At 37.8% G+C, this 23,098-nt stretch overlaps 1 protein-coding gene across 1 annotated transcript in view; it reads right to left on the bottom strand.

Moving 5' to 3' along the window:
- Nucleotides 1–23,098, bottom strand: part of MIB1 (mindbomb E3 ubiquitin protein ligase 1) — a 136,591-nt gene that overhangs the window by 102,838 nt on the left and 10,655 nt on the right. Inside the window, exons 2-3 of the mRNA XM_010354878.2 lie at nucleotides 7,739–7,910; nucleotides 4,947–5,076 (exon numbers count right to left, since the gene is read on the bottom strand). Coding sequence (XP_010353180.1) covers nucleotides 4,947–5,076; nucleotides 7,739–7,910 — 302 coding nt within the window. The remainder of the gene's footprint in view (nucleotides 1–4,946; nucleotides 5,077–7,738; nucleotides 7,911–23,098) is intronic.

The following is a 23,098-nucleotide window of genomic DNA, read 5'->3' as shown; positions in this document are numbered from 1 at the left end:
ATTACAGTGATAGATTATCAGAAAATAGAATTTGATACAAAATTTAAAATATTTTTAATCTTAAACGGATTCCTTTAAGAACAGTTTTGTTTTCTGTTTGTTTGTTTGTTTGTTTTTGAGATGGAATCTCGCTCTTGTCGCCCGGGCTGGAGTGCAGTGGTGTGATCTCGGCTCACTGCAACCTCTGCCTCCCAGGTTCAAGCTTCTCCTGCCTCAGCCTCCTGAGTAGCTGAGATTATAGGTGACCGCCACCACGCCTGGCTAATTTTTGTACTTTTAGTAGAGATGGAGTTTCACCATGTTAGCCAGGCTGGTCTCAAACTCCTGACCTCAGGTGATCTGCCTGCTTCAGCCTCCCAAAGTGCTGGGATTACAGGTGTGAGCCACCACGCCCAGCCAAAACAGTATATTCTTTTAAGCCCATTACTCAATATGAAATTTAAAATCCCCAAAATGATTCAAGATAAACCTTTTTGGTCAGTTAAAAATTAACAAGCACAAAGCTCTCGAAGAGCCTTGGTGGCAATGTTTAAGTAGGTCTTGAGTTGCTTTTGCTCCTCCAGCAGTATCCCACAGTTGCAGGCCACCTAAAATGGCACGCCTACCATGGAAACTCAGACACTATCTCCAAGCCCCACACCCAACTAGTCTGATTCTTGAATTCACTGGATTAAAACTAAAAAAAAAAAAAAATACTGGGGTTGCCATTGCTTTAAGGCCTAGAATCACATGCAGGTTGAGTGTACTTATCTGAAATGCTTAGGACAAGAAATGTTTTAGATTTCAAATTTTTTCAGATTTTGAAATATCTGCACGGTACTTAGAGCATCTCAAATCCAAAAATTTGAAATTCTAAATGCTCCAATGAGCACTTCCTTTGAACATCATGTCAGTGCTCAAAAAGTTTCAGATTTTGGAGTATTTCAGGTTTCAGATTTTTTTATTTGGAATGTTCAACCTGTACACAAAAATGACAAACAGCATTAAACTTGGACCTTCTCAAGTAAACCTGACTACAGCAAAGTGTGGGAAGCTGTACACATGCAATTCATATTACTCTTCTACATCTTGATACTTACAATCACAGCCATCCTTCATAGTTACTTAGAACGACAGGCTGAAGTATAACTTTTAAGGTATATACTTAAAAACTATTACTTGAAATAAGATATATAATGACCATTCTTTTTCATCCTGTACTAAAGAAACAGTTTTGTAAGCCAGGTATTTCATGATGTATTTGTGGAAATAAAAAGGTTTTATGTTTAAGATCTGATGAATCACTTGAAACGTATTTTAAATTGTTAGTAAATTAGTCCATTTGTTCTTTTAAATTTTGACATATATTACACATTATAAAATATAGCATACGTAGTTTTTTTTTTTTTTTTTTTTTGCTCATCACTCAGGCTGGAGTGCAATGGCATGATCTCAGCTCACTGCAACCTCCGCCTCCGAGGTTCAAGTGATTCTCCTGCCTCAGTCTCCCAAGTAGCTGGGATTACAGGTGCCCACCACCACGCCCAGCTAATTTTTGTATGTTTTTTTAAGTAGAGACGGGGTTTCACCATGTTGGCCAGGCTGGTCTCGTGATCATGGCCTCGTGATCCGCCTGCCTTGGCCGCCCAAAGCATATATAAACTTTAAAGAAAAAAATAAACTGAATACCCATGTAATTATTACCCAACCTAAGAAAAAAAATATAACCAATACTTTTCAAGGCCCCTATGTCCATCTCATCAATCCCATACTCCTGCCTCCCATTAGCGGTAACTACCATCCTGAAGTTAGAGTCCACCATTTACCTTAAATTGCTTTATGATTTCTGCTCTACTAACCACTATATAACCTTCCAAAGTAACAGTTTCTAGCACTCAAAGGTAAAACATGCAATCTGTAGCAAAAAGTTCCTTCTGTTTCTAATATATTCAGATTTAACTTCATTTGTTTTCAAAAACGTGATGCTATATTAAGTCTGTATTGCATAGGATGAGTAAAAAGCATTTAACTACCTAAAAAATAAAGACAAATTTTGTTTAAATCAAATTTACTTTAAATTTCAAATTACTTGAAATAGAAGTAAGTTCATTAGTCAAGGTCCAAATCATTAAACGAAATTCCTTCATTTTTAATATGACTTGATTTATTACTGAGGGGGAAACAAAGTGGAAGTCATAAGAAAATAACTATAGTAATTTCACATGCAAGGAACAGCTGCTAAAACCATTAGATAGAATGTTGCCAAGAAACTCTGTAAAGGATACATCTGACAAAATTTGCATCTGTTCATCAATCTTAACATCACTAATAGCAAGATAATCAGACTTCATGTGCCCCTTTTATGTGATACAGTAGAAAATATACAGCATCACATGAGGTATGTTTGCCAAAATAAAATTGAACCTGAATCTAATCAAGCCTCTAGCTCTAACAACTAGTTTATAGGAAATACAAAGATTAAAAGAACAAGTGAAAGAAGTTAAAGAATACTATAAAGAATCAATTGGCCGGCCGGGCGCGGTGGCTCAAGCCTGTAATCCCAGCACTTTGGGAGGCCGAGACGGGCGGATCACGAGGTCAGGAGATCGAGACCATCCTGGCTAACACGGTGAAACCCCGTCTCTACTAAAAATACAAAAAACTAGCCGGGCAAGGTGGCGGGCGCCTGTAGTCCCAGCTACTCGGGAGGCTGAGGCAGGAGAATGGCGTGAACCTGGGAGGCGGAGCTTGCAGTGAGCTGAGATCCGGCCACCGTACTCCAGCCTGGGTGACAGAGCAAGACTCCGTCTCAAAAAAAAAAAAAAAAAAAAAAAGAATCAATTGGCCAAATAGAATCTGGTTTCTTCAACAAATAAATGGTATTTTTTTTAGTTAATAATTGTTGAAGCTGGGTATGAGTGCATGGGAATTTATTATACTATACTTTCTACTCAAGTGTATGTCTGAAATACTCCATAATAAAGAGTAAAAAAAAAATTATGATCTAGTATACTTAATCATATTTGTATAAAAAACAGCTTTAAAAGACTAACATGTATAGCAAGACTTAAGAAACCCTTTAAGAACAGGCTGGGTACAGTGGTTCATGCCTGTAATCCTAGCACTTTGGGAAGTGGAGGCAGGAGGATCGCTTGAACCCAGGAGTTTGAGACCAGCCTGGGTAACACAGCAAGACTCCATCTCTAACATATATCTAAAAAAACAAAAAGGAAGAATACACTATATACAATGAATGTGGGTTACATCAGGGGAGTGGGATAAAGTATCCAGCACTGAAGGGGAAAAAGGGATGTATCATTCACATACATAGGCCAAAAAAAAAAAAGTCAGACAATAGAAGTCACATTTGGTCTTAAAAATGTGCTTAACAATGTTACTCTAAAGATTTATTTTATGAAGTTCTCTCACTTGGAGTCACATGTACAAGACAGTTTCATTTCTTTTTCTTCATTTTGTTCTTTTCGTTTGTTTGTTTTGAGATGGAGTCTTACTCTGTCACCCAGGCTGGAGTGCAGTGGCACAATCTTGGCTCATTGCTACCTCTGCCTCCCAGGTTCAAGCGATTCTCCTGCCTCAGCTTCCCTAGTAGCTGGGACTACAGGTGTGTACCAGCATGCGTGGTTAATTTTTGTATTTTTAGTGGAGACAGGGTCTCACCATGTTGGCCAGGCTAGTCTCAAACTCCTGACCTCAAGTGATCCACCTGCCTCAGCCTTCCACAAGTGCTGGGATTAAAGACATGAGCCACCATGCCTGGCCCTCATTTTATTCTCAAAACACAACATGTGTTCAATCAAAGCAAACCAAAAATGTAATACGAATGACTCAAAGCCTCAAGAATGCCTACTTTTATCCCAAAAAAGTGCCAATATAGCAAAAAACAGAAAGTTCCATTTATGTGGCTTCGAACAGCAAATGCCTTCAAAAGCTGATGAGGAAAGATGACTTCCAACCCCCTCTGACCATATAATTAACTATGGGGAAGACTATAAAGTCAATTTTTCAAAATAAAAGTATTAAAATTTTACTTCTCACATACTCTTTCAAAACAAGTTACCAGAATGTGTGTTCTACCAAAAGAGACGGTAAGCTACGTAAGATGATATAATGGGATACAGAAAACATGAGATCCAGTCAGGAAGAGAGGCAAAGGCATCTTTGTTCATCACAGGGCTTCAAAGGGAGCTTCCAGGATGATTGCTGGGCACCAGGTATAGAAAGTGACCCGTCCAGATTGCAGCCGTGTAATACGTGGGGGCCAAACAAGTTGAAGGCTCTTATCCCTACTGCCACTGTACCGTTTTTATTCAACTGTGGACACACTGCCCAGGTGAGCCTGACTCACAGTCTCAAGTGTACTTGGCTTATTTGGACTATGTAATGATGACATTCCCACTCTCCTCTTCACCCCCATTCCCTGCCACCTAGATCAGCTGAGGTCTCTCATTTCACCACACAGAATATTCTGCTTTGACCTACTCCTAAAATTCTGAGCCCACTACACTATCTGCAAAGGGTAACACAGGTAGGTAGGCTAGATAACAGCGTAATTGCCCACTGCCCCTCAGAAACAGATCTTTGAGGGAAGATAATATAAAACAAGTCAATTCAAATGAAATTTGAATAGCAGGAAAGTCGAGGACATGAGACACTGCTTAGGGAGGACTGGTCCAAATGCATTCAGAAAAGCATGCTAGGTAACAAAATGACAATATGAAACCTGAAGGTGGGAAGGTAAAACCTACCTAATGACCCTCTAAGAAACATCAATGCTTATAAAAAGCAAGAACAATCTTTTTACTTCCAGAGAAAAAAGAAATCAAGATTTTAAAAATTTATACTGGCATAGAAAACAATGGACCAAGAAATTCATTTACAGTAGTGATAAAAAGCTTCTGAACACATAATACTCTAGAATACATGATGAATTAAGAAAAATACTGTACCTTTCCCCTACGTCCATTTCCTCCATCTTGATCTTCCCACTGCCAGTCCACTCCTCGCACCACTCTGGCACCTGCAAAGATTCCTCTGGCTGTAATCTTCTTAGATTTCCTACGAGACTCTAACAGAACCCTAAAAATAAAGTTATTTATTTTCAAGTTTATGTAAAAATAGGTAATAATAATTTACTTTTTAAAACAAAATTATAAAAATGTTATTTTGAAAGTAAAAAGATTATTAATTGTTCTGGTTACTTTCATAACAGCATGACACAGGAATACCTTTTATATTCCACAGGTGACGATGATGATGGCAGTAGTAGTTGTAATAATAATCACAGCTAACTTTTACTGAGATTTTATTATATAATATGTAAAAGCACTTGCATAGGAGTAAAGTGTGTTACACTCCTTAAGAGAAAGTTACCACCATATTACCCACTTTATAAATGAGGAAACTCAGTCTCAAAGAAGTAATGTGCCCAAGGCCACAAAAGTTAAAATGTAATGGACTCCACATATGATCCTAGTCTAAGCAATTCAGGGTATCAGTATACTCTTCACTACTGTAGAGGTGGCAAACTCAAATTCTCTATAGCTTCCAGGTGAGTAATATAAATGACAGCCTAAGAAAGACAGCACTACAGTGGCAAATGGCACTTGACCTCAGACTTAGGAAGGTAACAGGGAATGGCAAGGACTTTGGTTGACTCAAAAGCATCATCAGTCTAAAGGATCCAGTCTAAAGTGCTCCACTGCTTCAACAAACTGTTGCCAGGAACAAACGTAAGCCCAGTATTGATAGTCTTCTGTATGGGGGGGAGGGGAGCAGGGTGTTCTATGAATCCATCAACAGATTTTTGCGTGAAACCACTGTTTTTTAAAACTAGCCATTATTCTGGCCAGGCGTGCTGGTTCACGCCTGTTATCCCAACACTTTGGGAGGCCGAGGCGGGTGGATCACGAGGTCAGGAAATCAAGACCATCCTGGCTAACACAGTGAAACCCCATCTCTACTAAAAATACAAAAAATTAGCTGGGCATGGTGGCAGGTGCCTGTAGTACCAGCTACTTGGGAGACTGAGGCAGAAGAATGATGTGAACCTGGGAGGCGGAGCTTGCAGTGAGCCGAGATCGCACCACTGCACTCCAGCCTAGGCGACAGAGCAAGACTCCATCTCAAAAAATAAAAAAAAAAAACTAGCCATTATTCAAAAATTTAGAGTACTGTATTGATATAAGTTGGCTGTGTCCCCACCCAAATCTCATCTTGAACTGTAGTTCCCATGATTCCCACATGTCGTGGGAGGAACCCAGTGGGAGGTAACTTAATTATGGGGGCGGTTACCTCCATGCTGTTCTGATAGTGAGTTCTCACGAGATCTGATGATTTTAATAAGGGGCTTTCCCCCTCTTCTGCTCAGCACTTCTCCTTGCTGCCGCCATATGAAGAAGGGCATGTCTGTTTCCACTTCCACCATGATTATAAGTTTCCTGAGGCCTCCCCAGCCATGCTGAACTGTGAGTCAATTAAACCTCTTCCCTTCATAAATTACCCAGTCTCAGGTATTTCTTCACAGCAGTATGAAAATGGATTAACATATGTATATATCAGTAAAATACATCTGTGCTCTGGATTTTACCTATACTAACCTGTTCTCACAGTACTACATACTTACAGAAGATTATGAATCTTGATAAAGATTCTACACTCAAGTATCTGGGCCAGCTTGGTTCTCCAAGGCCATGAATCCCTATTGTTCTACATCCTTCTCATTCACATAATCAGAAAGGTTTGGAGATTTTTGCTTTGTTTTTCTAATTTTATTTCACTGTTCTATTCTTTTCACTTACTTATTTTAATAGAGATGAGGTCTTACTATGCTATCCAGGGTGGTCTTGAATGCCTGGCCTCAAGTAATCCTCCCACCTCAGGCCTCCCAAAGTGCTGGAATTAAAGACATGAGCCACCATGCCCAGTCCTATTCATTTTTACAATGTCTTTATTATTCCTTAATTTTAATTGCAAACAAAAGACAAAAATAATCAACTCGTTCAAAATTACTCAGTTAATAAGTGGCACGATTATGATCTACACCAAGAGAGTCTGACTCCAAAATCTATGTATCTACTCCTACTCCTAGCTGCCTCCCTATGACTGTCTGGATTCTTGCTCCTTTGCATTATCTGTATCTACATGAGAAGATCCCATCGCCTAAAACTCTGCGCCCGTTAACAATGAATACTCCTCTCTCATTGCTCCTAAGACACTTAATACATATCTCTAACACAGTCTAAAACATCACATGACAATCACTGATTCACTATTTCCTTTATTTGTAAACTCCTTAAGACTACTAGGTGTCTTATTTATCTTCTAGTGTCCATAAACATAGTAGATCCCATGTAGTCCTAATAAACAAACGCCTATTGACTCAATCAATGGGCCCTACCATTCATCTGATATCAATTAACAGACTAGAAGGCATAGTGAAAAGAAATAATTGCTATCTCTTTGGATGCCCTTGTATTTCCAAATGTACAGTAGTGCTAACCCTCTAAGCCACAGAAATAATAGTCCAGATTACCTTGGAAAAGTACAGACAGCTCCATCTTCACAGAGCTCTTCACTTGTTATATGGCAGATTGGTCCACTTCTATCCTACTATTTGGTACCTCCTGTTACTAAACCAACTGTCAGAAGCTATTTGCTAATCCTATTTTTAAGGCCCAGAAGTACATAACTTGAATACAAACAAAAACCCTCGGTTGAAGAAAAGAAGGGTTCTCCCTACCTCTCACTTCCTGGTGTAGTAATTCGGTAAAAGCGATGTCTTAAATGATGTTTATCTCCATGATAACACACTGTGCACAAATCATAATTTGTACACTCTGCACATTTCCATCGAATGCCAATGATCGGTTGCTGGCGGCAGGTATCACACATGGTTCCATCATGCTTGATGCCTATTAAAACAAGGATATATGCTCTGATTAACCTCAAATTTTATTTATCTGAATATTATTCCTTGGGGGAAAAAAATAAGATCAGAACATTTACAAGATACTCTAATAAAATGGGATATAACACTTCAAATTTAACACATATAGCTTCAAGATAATGGATCTCAACTATTTTAATCAATGCAAGTTATATTTTCCCTTTGCTCCCTCTTTCATTAGTAAGAACACATCTCAGTAACTCTTTCTTCGTTCTCATCCACAAACTAGAACTTATGTTCGACACACAGAAAGAAAGAATCCTTTATCACTAAGGAGATGTTTCAGACTACAAAACCTCAGAAATCTTTGAAAGAATTTTCAACTATTTTCTAGATAAACAATTACTCCAAAAGAAAAGACCATTTTGCCCTTATGATATCATGGAAACAAACTATCAATTAACTTAAGCATTTACTACCCTTAGATATTGACAAGTTTTTCCCATAGTCAAGAAAATTCAGAAAATGACTAGGAAGCAAGTTTCCCTATTTTAAAGGAAACAATACACTATAGTGGGATTTTATCCCCTTAGGGAACAAGAAATAATAAGCTCTAGAAAAAATAAACACTTGGTAAAATGACCTCCACTAAAATTAATCACATGGATGAATGAGACAGACATTAGAACTATAAAAGGTACCAATATAAGTAATGAAAACAACCTTCATTTTCAGGCGAAATAATTGGGGGTAATACTCTTTACTATTCTATTGTTATATTAATATCACTTGTTCAATAAATAAAAACTAGGATTATTTTTTTCAACAATATGTGGCTTGTCAACATCAGTATCACTACTTTATAAACACATCCTGGATGGTGAAGCTAAATGCTGAACAAACAAGTGCTGTATCATCTGTGCAAAAGTGACATTCTCCTGGATTCAAGTTCTGATTCTGTCTGTATTTACTTTTACGCCCTTGAAAAGGTCGTTTTATCAGAAGCATTTACGTATAAAATAATGTGTGTGTTGTTTTTTTGTGTGTTTTGGTTTTTGTTTTTCATAATTTCCAGGGAGGCAGAGGGGGAGTAAAGTGGGATTCAGGTAAAACAAGATTAGCCGTGTTGAAGCTGGGTAATGGGTACATGGGAGTTCATTACATCATCTTCCTCTTTGTATCCATTTAGAACATTTCCATAATTAAATAGAAGAAAGGAGCCCTTTCATTCTCACAGCCTCAGTCCCCTTTGGAGAATGTAATCTATTCTTTAAAGGTGAGACAACATGTTCTAAAAATCAAATAACACGCTACATACGTAAAAACTAGAGTACAAAAGTGGTCATATTACTAATATAATACACTATTGCTACTTCCTGATAAGAAGGAAAAAAAAACCCTATGTTATTCATTTTCTATATTCAGATAACCAGATTCTAAACAAAGGGCCAAACTTGAGTGTATGCCTGTTTTGAGGGAAAGGGAGGGGAGGGGCAAGGATCAGGAAGGAAGAGGGAGGGAAGGCAGGAAGGAGGGAAGCAGGGAAGGAAGGAGGAAGGAACGAACACCTGAAAGAATTGGGATACTAATGGACTACAAAAAGCCTGATACCCCAACACCAAATATGTTTTATGTGCAATCCTTCTGCAGTCTCCTGCCACATAAATGCTTGACTTTAGGGACAGAAGACAGAGGACATGAGTGTCTACTGATTCATTCAGAACTATTTCTTTACTCCTACTGCAGGCATGCCCTCTGCTGCTTTCAAGTATCACTCTTAGAGCCATGTTCACGCCACTGCACTCCAGCCTGGGCAACTAAGAAAGACTCTAACTCAAAAAAAACTTAAAAATTACAAATCACGCCTGCTGTAGTGTGGAGAAAAAAGATATGAAAAAAGTAAAAATGGCTACAAAAAGGGAGTCAGATTAAAAGAAGTTAGTTAGCAGCCCAGCTAAAATAATGGCAGCTTAAATTAAGGTGATGACAGTAGAAACTGAAAGAAATGGGTTCCAGAGATATTTAGGGCTTGGTAGCTACGGGTCAGGAGACAAAAGATATAGAGGATATAAATGAGAAAGTCTAAACGAGATCATTCAAGAGAAAACAGGTTAAGTAATAGAGATATTTAGCAATTAAACAGTACAATAAACTGAAATCTAGAACTGCTCTGCTTAAAAACTAGAATGGAGTCACCAACAAAAAATAAGAATATCTAACCAAAAAATACAAGCCCAGGTCTCCATTGATAGAAACTCGCCTGAGAAACTAAATAGGAAAAAGAATCAGGAAAAGTTCCACAGAAATGATGGATGAGTGGATCTTTCAAAGAAAGGAAGAAATCACAGAAAAGCAGAGTATGTTCAATGAACCAGGAACGACTTTGCTTAGCAGAAACATGCAATACAGCCAGAGACTTGGAGATAAATTATAGAGTCAGGCTAGAAATTAACAAGATCAGACATGATTTCTAACCTGTATACAATACGGTATTTAAATTGCTACCTCAAATGGTAAAAACAAGCGTATGTGATTTAAGAATTTACTTGTATAACTTACTATCCACTTGATATTCAAAATCAGCTTAAATACTCTGGGACCAATATTCTCATCTATAAATTAAGAAAACGCTTCCTTTCACACAGAAGAGACGTTGTGAGGCTAAATTGTTAGAAACTCCTAGAAACACAAACTTCATTTAGAAAAAGAAAAAAAATTAAAGTGATAGGTAAACACACTTTGAACAACTTTAAAGCAAAATATACATATAAAGAATTATACTACACTTAACTTCATTTTAATATAGATTTAGTAAATGCACTAGTCATCTATTTAAATAATATAATCAGAATAATCAACTATCCCAGACAAATTCTGCAATACTTATACAGAAATCAAAGAGCTTAATAAAAGTTTAGATTTTTCAGAGACTGTATATGGGGAACATTTAATTATTCATCTGTTAATTAAAAGATTAAAATAGATAAAAACTTCTAAATAGCAATTATATACCGTATTACTAAAGTAACTAAAGTAATTTGAAAGTTGGTTTGTGTAAAGATTTGCTTAGGTTCCCTCATGTTTTTGTTTGTTTTTAAAGTGACACACACGGCATCTCTGATGCTTATACTTCATGTTAAATGCTCCTGCTCACCCAGCTGCTTCCTAGAATTAATATACACTCAGTGTAGAAAACCTGGAAAACCACAAAGGCTAATCCCATCAGCACATCCGGGGAATTATCTTTCTAGTTTTTATACTACATGTATCATACAATTTAGATGCAAAAATGTCACATTGTAGTTTCTTGCAAACTACTTTATAAAATGATATTTTACCATGTCAGTAATAATTCTTCTACAACATGGTTTAATAACTGTATGGAATTTCCCTCTATGGATTAACATAATTTACATATAATAGTCCCATATTTTCAACAGTGGTTATGTTAACTTTTTGTCTTTATCTGCCACAAACAAGTATCTTTGAATGTGTCTTTTTTAAACATTGAAGGCAGGGTCAAAGTCTTTGATGACATTTGAAACACTCTGTAAGTGCCTTCTATAGAGATTGTATCCATTTATATTTCCCTTTCAGCAGTATCTGACTGGCTTTCTTGACACATCTTTAGCATGGACTGAAGTAGTATTTTTAATCTGTGCCAATTTGAGAGGAAAAAATTGGTATTTCTTGTTTATTTTCTTTTTTAAATTCTAAAATTAATAACACACTTATAATAAAACTTTAAACAACCCAAAAGCATACAGAACAAAATGTGAAAGTCCCCCCTCATCGTGCACTCCCACCCATTGTTAGCAGTTTGGTGGGGGTTTCCAGATTGTTTTCTGGGTACACATTTTCTATGTGTGCTCTCGTCGGCGTGTGTGTGACTTCTGAGGCTTCATGCTTAGAAAGACTTTCCTTAAAATGGTAAAATATACTATTCAACTCTTAACCTAGCACTTTTATGGTTTTCTCAGAACTGGCTCAGAGCTCCCTGTGAGGCAGGTTGTGAATCCTGAGGGGAGAGAGAGTGACAGACAGACAGACACAGACAGACAAGCGACATCTGCCTTGCCTTTTGTGACCAAACCTCAGAATTCACAGTGTTATTTCCTCTTTATTAATTGAGGCAGTTACAAATGTCTACCCAGGTCCACTGAGGGAGGGAAGCAGCCTCTTCAGGTGGAGTATCATTGTCTCCTAAGAAGAGCACGTGGGATGGGATGTAGATTGGTGCGGCCATCTTTGAAAACTACCATCTGGCATGCCTCTCCTCCATTTTAAATATAACTTGGTTTTCCAGGAATAGAACTGTGTATAATGCCTATATAAAACAGGGGTATGCCTGTATTTCAGTATTAAAATGTGAATTTAAAAAAACTAATTAAATGGATTGTTATAGTTGGCATTTCTCTTTAAAAATAGCAGTTCCATGAAAATTTAATATTCAGTTTAATAGCTCTGCACCAGACAACGATGACAGTTCTTCAAAATCTTTTTCTGTTTATGGGTTTCACAATTTACCTTTAAAAAAAATAAAAACTGTGTGACCTAGAATAGTTCTGTACCTAATTTTGTAAACTTTTGATGTTTGTGTTAGAAGCAACAATATAGAAATAATTATAGAATTATTTTTCCAAAATGGACATTATATGGAATTGATTACATACTGATTTAAAGCAACCTCACTGCCACACGCCTGAAGTTAGATTCTAATAACCGTATCTGTTTTAGCACAGGAAAGCTGACGAAAAATACCACAATTAATATCAAATACCAATGATAGTAAATGTCCACAAAATGGCTAAGTTTCTGAACAAGGTCTAAAATAAATCTGATTTAGTTCCATCATCACAAAAAAGCAAAATGCACTAAACAAATCAGTATTCACTACACACTTAAGAGGTTTATCCTGAATTTATCCTGAATTAACTGTGCAGCTCTTCAAATGTGACTTGGTTGATGAAAGACGTAGGGAAAATGTATCCCCAACTACCCCACTCAACAACAACAACAGAAAAAAACTGTCCAGTTTGCAACCACTGCCTCATTTACATATTTTTCATTTCTAAGTTCACTTTCCACAACATACAATGATAACAGTCATGAGCTCATAATCTATGTACACGCTTTCTTTAAAAGGAACCATTTAAACACACAATGACAACCGGTTAAAAAAAATTCTATAATTCATGGTTTTAAAGAATACCTCAGGAAAACCATTAATGCACACAAAAGGACGTCCAATTGCTTTCTTGGTTCCCACAGTTCAACTGCCAACAAAGCTACTGAACAGCTGTGAAACAGACTAACACTAAGAATTGAAAAATGTAAACAAAGCAACCCATTCCTCTACCAAAATGAGCACTACAGAATTTTTAATGAGAATACAATTAATTGACTTTGAAACAAAAGTTGATATTTAAAGAAAACATAAAACAGAAGAAAGGCATTAACTAAACAAGACCAACATTTTACTAATCTTTTACTGTACCATGGTAGCTTTTTTGTTTCCCTCACGACATCCACCCAATTCATTTTCATCTAAAACCATTAGCCCTGGCAAGAGTTTTTCCTTAAAAATTTTTATTTCATAAAATGTAACTCCTTAACTGAACCTTTTTTTTCCTTTCTACAGAATACCATATTACCCTAAGGAGTTAATGCCCTTTTCCTTTGCTAAGCTTTATGAAGACATCTGCCACCGTTAAATGAACCACCTGATAGCTTTTGACTCATTCTACTAATACTCAAATGACCATCTGCTCTAAGTTTTAATGGTATCTTGCCTGAGTTCAATAATTTAGAGAATTTATATAACTGAAGTATTTTTGTTGGAAAATTTTATGAATATAGTAAAACACGTTGCTTAAGATCAACAACTACATTCTTAACAGACCTAATGAAAATAGCTCACACTCACAAAGCACTGATTTAAGTAAAATGTTAAATTTCTGGGTAGAAATGATGGCTGAAAGAGAAAAGTAGAGTTTTCACTGCAAGCAGTTAAATACACATGAAGTGCTTCAACAACAGAACAAAAATCTCTAAATTATCACTTCATAAAACAGCAAAAGTAAAAAGTAAACAACATAACTGTTCATTAACAACAGAATGGATATATATATTAGGGATACAATGGAATATCAAAAATGAATGTTCAACAGCCACACAATTCAATATGGACATACCCTTCACCATAATGCTGAATTTTTAAAAATATAGAATACAAAGGCCAGACACGGTGGCTCACACTTGTAATCCCAGCACTTCGGGAGGCCAAGGCAGACGGATCAAGAGGTCAGGAGTTCAAGACCAACCTGGCCAAGATGGTGAAACCCCATCTCTACTAAAAATACAAAAATTAGGTGGGCCCAGTGGCGTGCACCTGTAGTCCCAGGTACTCGGGAGGCTGAGGCAGGAGAATCGCTTGGACCCGGGAGGAGGAGGCTGTAGTAAGTCGAGACTGCCACCGCACTCCAGCCTGAGCAACAGAGCCAGACTCCTTCTCAAAAAAAAAAAAAAAAAAATATATATATATATATATATATATATATATATATATAGTAGAGAGAGAGAGAAAGAATACAAAGTGTTGAATGTAAATACATATTATTTACAGATATAGAAAAATGTGTAACATAAAGAAACTCATGGGAATGATAAAAACTAATTTGTGACAGTTGGTTACCTTAGGAGAAGAGGGGAAGAAATGCAAGTGAGAAATACTACACAGGGTGTTCAAATGTGTTAGTAATGCTTTCTTTCTAGATGGATTCTAGTTATTGGTTATATTACTTGTTTATTCACTTGTATATGTTAAATATTATGCAATAAATTTTAAAACTTATCTTAAAAAGAAACATTCCTTCTAGACTAGAATGGTGCCTAGCTATACCCTAAACTTTGCCCAAATTCAAAGATTTCACCTAACATCAAAAAAAATGTACAAGTCAGCCAGGCGCTGTGGCTCATGCCTGTAATCCCAACACTTTGAGAGGCCAAGGCAGGTGGATCACGAGGTCAAGCGTTCAAGACCAGCCTGGCCAACATAGTGAAACCCCATCTCTACTAACAATACAAAAATTAGCCAGGTGTGGTGGCATATGCCTGTAGTCCCAGCTACTTGGGAGGCTGAGGCGGGAGAATTGCTTGAACCCAGGAGGCGGAGGTTGCAGTGAGCTGAGACCATGCTATTGCACTCCAGCCTAGGCGACAGAGTGAGACTCTGTCTCAAAAGAAAAAAAAAAAAAAAAAATTTACAAGTCAACCATTATTCAAATGTAACTACTTACTGTGGTATATTCAACAAACCAAGAGATTCTAATTTATGAATTCATTCAACTTTAACCCCAACGCAAATGTAACAAAAAGTATTACAGAGACTAAGGAGGGTTAACCAACAAGAATATCCATCTTATTTTCCCTGAACCGTCAAAATATTTAACTGGTTTAGAAATTGCCTCAACTCTAATTAAAATTCCTAATGAGGGCAAGGCCTCTGTGACCTGTCAGCTGGTTGGTAAAGTCCACATTCCTTACTCTTGAGAAATACTAAATTAATGAAAATAGGATTGTTGCTATTAATAATACCAGCCACTATCTATTAGTACCAAGCTTGGTTCTTTACAAGCATTTTATTTAACTTTCCCAACAATTCTAAAAAGCAAGCAATTGTTATCCCCATTTTACGGATGACGAAACTGAGTCTCAGAGAGATAACTTGCCTGAAGTCACACAACATTAGTAAGTGGCAGGCTCAAATTCAAACCCAGCTGGGTCTGATCACAAAGCATGGTCTCTGTCTTTTTGTTTGTTTGTTTGTTTTTAGACACAGTCTCACTCTGTGGCCCAGGGTAGAGAGCAGTGGCACAATCTCCACCTCCCTGGTTCAAGAGATTCTCCTACCTCAGCCTCCCAAGTAGCTGGGATTACAGGCACGTGCCACCACAACCGGCTAATTTTTGTATTTTTAGTAGAGACAGGGTTTCACCATGTTGGCTAGGCTGGTCTCAAACTCCTGACTTCAAGTGATCCACCTGCCTTGGCCTCCCAAAGTGCTGGGATTACAGGTGTGAGCCACTGCACAGCCTAAAAGAGTGTCTTTCTTAATTTAAACAGTGTAGTTGAACACCACACCATCTACTTCCAACCAACTCTTACTATGCATTAAGAAAATGTCTTGAGCTGCTAAAGGATTACGTACAAAAAAAAGAAAATGTCTGTGAAGGTGTCACCCAAAGTTCACAACTCCTTCACGCCTTTTCTGTTAGACAAATTATTCTATTTTAGAAGACTCTGACAATCTATTACAAGTATGCACAATGCCACACATATTCCAAAAGAAGTTCTCAAAACTAGACATAAAACTGGCAATTTTAATAATGGATTTGTTTATATTTTTGGCATTTTTTTACCTAGGAATAGAAAATTAATAAGGTGAAACATAAAATTAAGAAAATATATTTTGGGCCAGGCGCGGTGGCTCAAGCCTGTAATCCCAGCACTTTGGGAGGCCGAGACGGGCGGATCACGAGGTCAGGAGATCGAGACCATCCTGGCTAACACAGTGAAACCCCGTCTCTACTAAAAAATACAAAAAACTAGCCGGGCGAGGTGGCGGGTGCCTGTAGTCCCAGCTACTCGGGAGGCTGAGGCAGGAGAATGGCATAAACCCGGGAGGCGGAGCTTGCAGTGAGCTGAGATCCGGCCACTGCACTCCAGCCTGGGCCACAGAGCGAGACTCCGTTTCAAAAAAAAAAAAAAGAAAATATATTTTGAAGCCAGGTGCAGCAGCTCAGGCCTGTAATCCCAGCACTTTGGGAGGCCCAGGTGGGCAGATCACCTAAGGTCAGTTATTCGAGACCAGCCTAGCCAACATGGCAAAACCCCATCTTTACTAAAAATACAAAACTTGCCAGCCGCGGTGGCGTACGCCTGTGATCCCAGCTACTTGAGAGGCTGAGACAGGTGGATCACTTGAAGCTGGGAGGCGAAGGTTGCAGTGAGCCAGGATTGTGCCACTGCACTCCAGCCTGGTGACAGAGCAAGATTTCATCTCAAAAAAAAAAAAAAAAAAAAGATTTTTATACCTTTTAAAATAACTGCACTAACTGGTAAAAACTCTATTTGATTTTAGAAGCACAACACCTGTGTACTTTGAACTACTGTGATTTCATTTTACAGATGACGAATAAAGGCTCGAAATGGGGGAAAAAATGACTGACAGACCAAGATTCGAATTTCCACCATCAACTTACTACTTGCAGAGTCTTGGGCAAATTAGTTTATTTCTCATGGTCTATTTTATCATCAATAAAATGAAGCCTAACAAACAACAATGAGATAAAGTATACAATGCCTGACACATGACTGGAGCTCAGTAAATGTTAATTCATTCCACTAGTTAATAGGCTCACTTGATAAAATCCTTGATTTCCCGGCTCCTAAGCTACTGCATTTTCTACTATCCCCTGCAAAGAAACTGAGGGGTAAGGGACAGTAAGGCACCATGATGTAAAATATTACGATTCAAAGCTCTCTGGATTTATTATCACTAGCCCTGCAAAACTGCCACAAATCAAACAATAATTTATTTTGATATTACAAACTCTCTGCTCCATTTCTTGTTGGTTTAGGAACAAAATTATCATCAAGACAATAAATCCACTCCTGGAGGAAACCAAATACTCTTATCATAAGTGTGCTCTGAGAATATAAATGAATTCTAACCCAAGCAAATATCCATGAAAGTAAATTTGCTTTTAAAAAGTAGTAAATATATAAATAAGTAAGTATTCCAAAGCCAAAAATGAATGTCTGGACTATCTGCTGTTTTCCATTTCTTATGACATTATCTCCTCCACTAATTTAAATGCTACCTTATCTTAGTCATGTTCCACAAGTCCATTTTATAAACAGTCAGTTGTTTTCCGGGTGCGTTGGCTCATGCCTGTAATCCCAGCACTTTGGGAGGCTGAAGCAGGCAGATCACGAGGTAAGGAGCTCGAGACCAGCCTGACCAACACGGTGAAATCCTGTCTCTACTGAAAATACAAAACTTAGCTGGGCGTGGTGGTGTGTGCCTGTAATCCCAGCTACTCAGGAGGCTGAGGCAGGAGAATGGCAAGAACCCAGGAGGCGGAGCTTGCAGTGAGCCGAGATCACGCCACTGCACTCCAGCCTGGGTGACAGAGTGAGACTCCGTCTCAAAAAAAAAAAAAAAAAAAAAGCCAGTTGTTTAGAATTCAGAACCCATCTTCCCTCAGAAACAAAAGTTGAAAGGTAACTTAGGTACCAGACTAGTTCACAAGAACCTGTTTACACTACATAGCGCTAATCTGCAGGCTTACAAAGATAAAACATGTTGTGTTCCTAGTTCCATCTGAGGAAATGGTTAAACTGCTCTAACTATATTCCCAGACATGATAAGACAAGCTAAATGGTGTGCAGCCGTATGAATGTATGTGAGTAAAGAAATGGGTTTAAAAGAATGAGGAGGAATGTTCTTAAAGAGCTATTTTCCTACAGGTACTTAAAATGCACAAGCCCCTATTTGATAACTTAAAGCAATGGTTTCCAAAAGTGAGTTAAATGACCCAGGAGATACAGAAGATGACCTTTGAAATGCAAGAAAAAATCCTTTATCTCTCCACAATGCCTTATCTGTAATTCCAAAATCCAAAAAAACTCCCAACTCCAGAACAGTTTTTTTAGTAAGTTAGCAGCAAACTCATTTAATGGCAAACTCTCATCTGAACAAACAAAAGGCTACATACAGAATATAGTCTTTATTTATCCCCTCAGAATTATTCCTGTGCTTTGGTGCAGAAGTATTAATGTATTTATTTATAGGCTGTAGCTCTAGATCTCAAAGTGCATGTTATGTGTTACATGGCAAACACACCATACAATGCTAAAATCCAAAAGTTCATCAACTCAGTGCCAAGCATTCTCAAAAAGGTGTTGTGAATTTCCCTTAAAACTTCAACTTTTATATTTACTTTTTTCCCTAAAAACAGAAGAATAAAATTAAGTTTCACTCATTGTAAATCAGTCTATTGACATCCTAGTGGGTCCCTGAAAAAAACCCACATGAAACACCTGGAACACAAAAGGTATATTGAGGGTGAGTGGGAGTTTGAGAACATGAGGGAGTTAACAAAGGTCCTCTGTGTTGTGTGCTTCTGGCACATTAACACATGCTGCAGCTTTTGTGTACCTACTTCGGCATTTTTGTGGCGTATACCCTAATGATACAAAATAAAATGTCACTGATTACCTTGAAACAGAGTACTTAGAAGAGTCAAAATTAAGAATGAGTTTCATATTTTTCTTTTACAAAATAATAGTGTTGCAAAACTGTACACTTATTCTGCGATGAAAAATAATTATTAGTGGTGTACCCCTTAGAAATGATTTTTTCTAATTACATCTATTGAATCTGTCCCTTCCAAGGAAAGGTGGTATCTGACAATAAATGTCAGATGCTTTCCCAAAGAAACTAGCATGAACAATGTGAAACTGATTTTGGATGTTGGAGCTGTTTCCATCATTACATAGTTCTTAATGCTGAAATGATGTGTAGTACCAACAAACTCATCTGCATCCTTAAAAGACTGTAATATTTACTTAATTTTAAGTTCAATGGATGTTTAATTCATTTGTTCAAAATATAAAAGTCAATGCCTTCCAATTTAGTCTGCAAGAAATGATTAGCATCAGAAAAGATGGGCAATTAACAGCTAAATTTCAATGGAAACTTTTACTTAACTGGTAAATGAGATAGAAAAATAAGAATCAAGATTTAGTAAACACATTGTATTAGGATCCAATCAGGAAAGAGAAATCAATATAACACACCACCCTTAGAAGTGGGGAAACAACGGGAAAAGAAAGGACTTAAAGAAGAGGCTCCAAGGAACTGGGATACAGACCTTTAAAAAGGTGCTATGACTGGTTGATACAGGTGTCCCAGAGGAGGGTACAGAGTCCAGTTTTGCTGTTGTCGGAAATACAGTAGACCCTCCTTATCCGAAGGGAATACTTTCCAATACTCCCTAATGGATGCCTTAAAGTGCAGATAACACTGAACCCAACTGCCGCCAATTGGAACACATTTCTGTTCATGTCTTCCAAGCACAAATTTAGTGCTGTTTCCATCTTAACTAAGCACTTATGCACTGTGGGCCCTAATTTTTGTAGTTTAAGATGTGACAGCAAAACTAACATGAAATTTCTTTTTCTTTCTTCACAATTTCAAGGATAGACAGTTCATTACTGTAGATCTCAGAATCCTCAGCACAGGATCTTTTCTATTTCCCTGAGAACTTTCACCCTTTTACTTAAAGGATGCACTATTGATGGCTTCTCTTTGACCTGTCTGAATTGCCAACATCACTACTCCTCAGCTTTGAGGCCATTATAAAGTCAAATAAGGGTTACGTGAACACGAGCCCCACAATACCATGACAGTTGATCTGATAACAGGCAGCTACTAAGTGACTAAATAGGTGGGCAGCATAGGCAGTGTGGGGAAGCTGGACACGGTGACAGATTTGGTCCCAGGCAGGAGAGTTCATCACACTATTCAGAATACTGTGCAATTTAAAAAGTATGAATTGTTTATTTCTGGAATTTCTGATTTTATATTTTCAGATCATGGTTGACCTCAGGTAACTGAAAATGAGGAAAGCAAGACCATGGACAAAGGGGGACTACTGTATGCAAACTAGAATCAAATACTGATACGGAAATCAACATCCCATCCTAGCCTGCTGGGTGGAACGACACCAAACAGGAAAGAGACAGTCAGATTCCCAATCCAGCCTTTCAGTCTCCCTTTAGTGCTTCCTACTGGCAGAGCCAACAGGGATCCAACTGGCAAAGGAGAAATACAGTGTGCAGAACCAGTCCAGCCTCACAGGGCAGAGATGGGGGTTAGGAGGTGAGGTTAATAACCAGCATACATCCATCAGAAATTCACTTTTTGGCCGGGCGCTGTGGTTCACACCTATAATCCCAGCACTTTGGTAGGCTGAGGCGGGTGGATCACCTGAGGTCAGGAGTTCGGCACCAGCCTGGTCAACATGGTGGAACCCCATCTCTAATAAAAAAACAAAAAATTGGCCGGGTGCGGTGGCTCAAGCCTGTAATCCCAGCACTTTGGGAGGCCGAGACGGGCGGATCACGAGGTCAGGAGATCGAGACCATCCTGGCGAACATGGTGAAACCTAGTCTCTACTAAAAAATACAAAAAACTAGCCGGGCGAGGTGGCGGGCGCCTGTAGTCCCAGCTACTCGGGAGGCTGAGGCGGGAGAATGGCGTAAACCTGGGAGCCTGGGCGACAGAGTGAGACTCCGTCTCAAAAAAAAAAAAAAAAAAAAAAATTAACTGGGCGTGGTGGCAGGCGCCTATAATCCCAGCTACTTGGGAGAGAGGCAGGAGAATCACTCGAACCTGGGAGGCAGAGGTTGCAGTGGGCCAACATTGCGCCACTGCACTGCAGCCTGGGCAACAAGAGTGAAACTCTATCTCAAAAAAAAAAAAAAGAAAGAAAGAAAAAGAAATGCACTTCTTTTATTAGGCTCTATGATCTGTCACTGCGAGGTCTCTGTTTTAGCTACAGCATCCAGTAAAACCAAGAATTGAAACAAACAAAACTCAGACTTGACTTACTATTAAATTGAAATTTTCAAAAATAAAATCAAATTGGTCTCATCTCACTAAAAAAAAAAAAAAAAAAAAAAAAAAAACATGATTTTGAGCCTGGGCATGATGGCTCACGCCTGTAATTGCAACACTCTGGGAGGTCGAGGTGGGTGGATCACTTGTGGTCAGGAGTTCAAGACCAGCCTGGCCAACATGGTGAAACCCCGTCTCTACTAAAAATACAAAATAAGCCAGGTGTGGTGGCAGGCACCTGTAATCCTAGCTACTTAGGAGGCTGAGGCAGGAGAATCGCTTTAACTTGTGAAGCAAAGGTTGCAGTGAGCCGAGATTGTGCCACTGCACTACAGACTGGGCAACAAGAGCAAAACTCCATCTCAAAAATAAACAAATAAAAATAAAGAATATTTTGAGAAACAAAATACCAAAATATCATTCTGAAGGTTTAATCCTTTCAGTCTATTCATCCTTTTTCTACATATATTTTTCCATAAATAATTTTTTAGCCTTTCAAAAATTTACATTAAAAGCACAGTATTGGGGTAGGGAGGGGGCAGAAAAAAAAAGAAAAAGCACAGTATCTATGTTAGTCCTTTGAAACTTGCTTTATCACTCAACATATATTTGGCAAACATACATCCAATTCTTCCATTTTAACTGCTAATATTTTACTTATTTATGTTTTCATTAGTCTGTATATAAACTTTTAATAATTCCCCAATTATTATTTTTAAGAAACAATATTGCAATGAATTTCTTCATACATATTTTTATAAATATGTGCCTGAGAATCTCATGAATATATACCTGGAAGATGTTTTCAGCTGCAAAACATGTGTTTTTTGTTGTTGTTTTTTGTTTTTTAATTTACAAGATGTTGCCACCTTGCTTCTCAAAGTGGTTGCACAGATTTACTCTACCACAAGGCCTGGAGAGTTGTTTCCCTATATTCTTCATTAATACATACTATAATCTGACTCTTAATTTTTGTCAATCTAACTGAAGTGAAAAGATATCTTTTGTTTCATTTGTATTTCCCAGTTTACCTATGAGTTCATTGTGTGAATAGTTATAGTTATTAGCTTTTTCAAAGCCAGAGAAATATTTATATTTAAATTTATCTAATCCATTTATTTCCTAAAGGAAAAAGACAGCTGGTTGGCCCAATTCTAACTGTTACCTGAAAATTTTCTCCCTTACCAGGTAATGTAGTTATCCATGACCACATACAAACATAAATATTAATTGGTCAATTTTCGTCATTAAATAAAAAAAAAACTTTATAAAAAACCTAGCATTTCAGTAACTTGAATACTAACTATGATATGATAGTTGAGTAGATATGACAATGTCACATCTTCTGCCAAGGGCAGAGCTTGTCCTCAAGAGCAGAGCTGGGACTTTGGGCCAACGTGTTTGGAATGAAGAATAAAAGATAAAGGACCCCAGTACTACTATAACAGTAAAGTCTGACCAGCTCAAACTGGAGGATCTGACAGCCTTATATGAAACTCAATTACTTGCTTTAACAACAAAAACTC

This window comes from Rhinopithecus roxellana, chromosome 21, assembly GCF_007565055.1.
Source record: "Rhinopithecus roxellana isolate Shanxi Qingling chromosome 21, ASM756505v1, whole genome shotgun sequence".
Classification (NCBI taxonomy): Eukaryota; Metazoa; Chordata; class Mammalia; order Primates; family Cercopithecidae; genus Rhinopithecus; species Rhinopithecus roxellana.
Note: the sequence above shows the minus strand (reverse complement) of the source record. Positions and strands in the feature narration are given on the sequence as shown.